The sequence below is a fragment of the Rhincodon typus genome, chromosome 41 (genome assembly GCF_021869965.1).
Source record: "Rhincodon typus isolate 14 chromosome 41, sRhiTyp1.1, whole genome shotgun sequence".
Lineage (NCBI taxonomy): Eukaryota > Metazoa > Chordata > Chondrichthyes > Orectolobiformes > Rhincodontidae > Rhincodon > Rhincodon typus.
Genome location: NC_063372.1, coordinates 9,786,167 through 9,789,435, shown reverse-complemented (window position 1 = coordinate 9,789,435; position 3,269 = coordinate 9,786,167). Strand labels below are relative to the sequence as shown.

Here is a 3,269-nt window from a genome sequence, read left to right as displayed (position 1 = left end):
TGTTCTCCTTGGAGAGAAGAAGGCTGAGAGGGAGATCTGTTAGAGGTTTTCAACATCATGAGCGGGGGCTGGACAGGGTAAATAGGGAGAAGCTGTTCCCACATGTAAAAGGAACAAGAATGAGAGGGGAGTGGATTTAAAGTGATGAAGTGAGGGGGATGTGAGGAGAAACATTCTCACCCAGTGAGTAGTTAGGGTGTGGAATGCACTGCCTGGAAATGTGGGGGAGGCAGGTTCCATTGAGGCATTCAAGAGGGGCACAGGATGGTTATTGGGATAGAAACGGTGTGCAGGGACATTTCCGCAAGGAAAAGGCAGGAGATTGACACTAGGGGATAGAACAGGGTGCAGGTACGATGGGCTGAATAGCCTCCTTCTGTATTGTAACAATTCTGTGACTCTGTGATTGGAGAGCTTCCCCTGTAAATGGCAATTTGAAATGTTTTGTGTCATTCTGTACAGATAGCAGCACAAATGGTGACGTTGTTACAAGGTATGATCCACAGCAACTCCCCCCAGAGAACTCCCCTTTCCTAGAGAGGAATTTTGTGTGCAAAATGCGCTCGCTCCTCAACAGCCCCTCTGGCTACATGGTAAGAAATATTTCAATGGTGCTGCATTTAAAATGAAAAGCTTCTGGTTCAATGGTTCATTCATGAGGGGCATTGGATGGTTATTTGGACAAAAACAGTGTGCCAGCATATGGGGGAAAAGGGTGGGAGATTGGCGCTGGGCAATGATGCTCCTTTGAAGAGCCAGTGCAATCTGGCTCTGGACCAGTCATTTTTATTTTGGTCGCAGACTTCAGGGGCCTTGCTAAGAGAGTAAAGCCACTAGATTACATGATTTTGCACAAATAACAATGTCCCTACACAGAGTCAGAACATTAATGCAATCTACAAAATATAAAAACATAGAAACGAGGAGCAGGAGGAGGCCATTCAGCCCTTCGAGCCTACCCCGCCATGCAATATGATCATGACTGATCATCCAACTCAGTTCACTGTTCCAACTTCCTCTCCGTACCCTTTGATCTGTTTAGCCCTAGGAACTGTATCTAACTCCTCCTTGAAAACATTTAATGTTCTGGCCACAACTGCTTTCTGTGACAGAGAATTCCATAGACTCTCCACTCTCAGGGTGAAGACATTTCTTCTCATCTCAGTCCTAAATGACCTGCCCCGTATCATTAGACTGTGACCCCCTGGTCTGGACTCCCCAGGAACATTCTTCCTGCATTTACCCTGCCTAGTTCTATTAAAATATTATAGGTTTCTGAGATTACCCCTCATTCTTCTAAACTCTAGCGAATATAGTCCTAACTGATCCAGTCTCTCTTCAGACATCAGGATCTCAGGAATCAGTCTGGGAAAGCTTTGCTGCACTGTACTGCCCTTTTCAGCAATGAATTGCACACCTTGTCCTTTGGGTGCAAATATTCTCAATTCCCCTTTTAACACTTCAGTCAATTTATGTTAAAATTATATCCCCTGGTGCTTGAGGTCTCTGCTCAGGGAAATAGGTCCTTTCTGTATCTACTCTATCTAGGCTCCTTATCATTCAATGGATTTACTCAAGTCACCTGATTGTCGCTCTTGCATGGTCTTAGAGTGTGACTGTATAGGTCTGAGGTCCTCTTGTGGCACTGTGGTAGTGCCCCTACCCAGCGACCCAGGTTCAAGTCCCACCTGCTCCACTGGTGTGTGATAACATCTCGGAGCAGGTTAATTCAGAAAAATAGATTAAATGAGTTTTTAAAAATATTAAATGCACACCCCTTTGTAATGTTGCTAACTGTCACTAATAGCAGCATTGAAAGTGGTGTGGCGTCAGTGGGAAGTGATACATCATTTCTGTTTGAGACGATTCTGAGGGTTTGTGCCCTTTCATGTAAGGAGTCAGTTAACAAAGTTAGGAAGGAAAATGCGTTTTTGTTCGTTCGGTCTTTCAGCAGTTTGCTGCGACTCGTGGAGAGCTGTTCTGGAACAGAGCATCCTCCTAGCATAAGGGCTAATACAGGACAGCCCAGTGTTTCACCACTTGTTACTGAGTTGCTCTACATAATTCTGGTTTTGAACTGCTCCTGCTTTAATTGATACCATTGTTCCCTTTCCTTTTTCTCTCCGATGTGCTCAGGCTCTAAACATTAAAGGCAAACTGAAGTACCTCTATGGACAGAACAAGTGGGCAGAAGATGGGTCTCTCCTACCTCTACAGCTGGCACTCTTTGCCATTGCCACTCCCCTCCAAGTGCCTTCAATCCTTGAAATCAGGACCAGAAGTGCCCTGTTTCAGACAAAACACAAGCTCGACTTTTCACCTGTTGCCTGTGACGCAAAGTAGGTTGATCCTCCGAGACCCCCTTTATATCGGCATCCATGTATTGGGGTGGTGGTACAAACCAGTCCTTTTACAAAGGATTAACTGATCTTAGAGAGAGGCACAGAAATGGGAGCGGAGTATTTGTGAGGTGCTGCAACACAATTTAGAAGTAAGGGGTGCCTCATTAAAAATGGAAGTGAGGAGGATTTGGTTTCCCTTGATAGGATTGTGAGTCTTTGGAACTCTTCCCTGGGAGGTCGTTGAATATTTTTAAGGCAAAGGGAGATAGGTTCTTGATGAACAAAGGAGGCAAAGTTTACTCGGCATAGGCGGGAATGTGGGGCTGAGGCCACAACCAGTTCTGCTACGGTCTCATTAAATAACAGAGCAGGTTTCAGGGGCCAAACTGAGTGCATTATGTTGAGTGGATGTTTAAATGTAGAGGGGGGGCAATGGCCAAGTGGTATTATCGCTGGACTGTTAATCCAGAGATCTGGATAACATTCTGGGGACCTGGGTTCGAATCCCACCATGGTAAATGTAGGAATTTGAATTCAATAAAAATATCTGGAATTAAGAATCTAACGATGACCGTGAATCCATTGCTGATTGTTGGGAAAAACCCATCTGGTTCACTAATTCCCTTTAGGGAATGAAACTGCCATCCTTACCCTGGTCTGGCCTACATGTGACTCCAGACCCACAGCAATGTGGTTGACTCTGAACTGCCCTCTGGGCAATTAGGGATGGGCAATAAATGCTGCCTAGCCGGCGATGTCCTCATCCCGCTAACGAATAAAGGAAAAAAAAATCACAAACTGGATTCTGTTAATGGGTAATGGTTCATAAGCTGCCTCTTCTTCGATGGCAGGCTTTGACTGGCAATTCTGTGAGAGAAGTAATGGAAGTAGAATGTTGAACCCCACCCCCCCACAACCTTCTCTGTT

At 45.2% G+C, this 3,269-nt stretch overlaps 1 protein-coding gene across 1 annotated transcript in view; it reads left to right on the top strand.

The window, feature by feature from the left end:
* Positions 1 to 3,269, top strand: part of LOC109926334 (aryl hydrocarbon receptor-like) — a 76,778-nt gene that overhangs the window by 67,912 nt on the left and 5,597 nt on the right. Inside the window, exons 8-9 of the mRNA XM_048618866.1 lie at positions 463 to 593; positions 2,137 to 2,339. Of these exons, the coding sequence (XP_048474823.1) occupies positions 463 to 593; positions 2,137 to 2,339 (334 nt within the window). The remainder of the gene's footprint in view (positions 1 to 462; positions 594 to 2,136; positions 2,340 to 3,269) is intronic.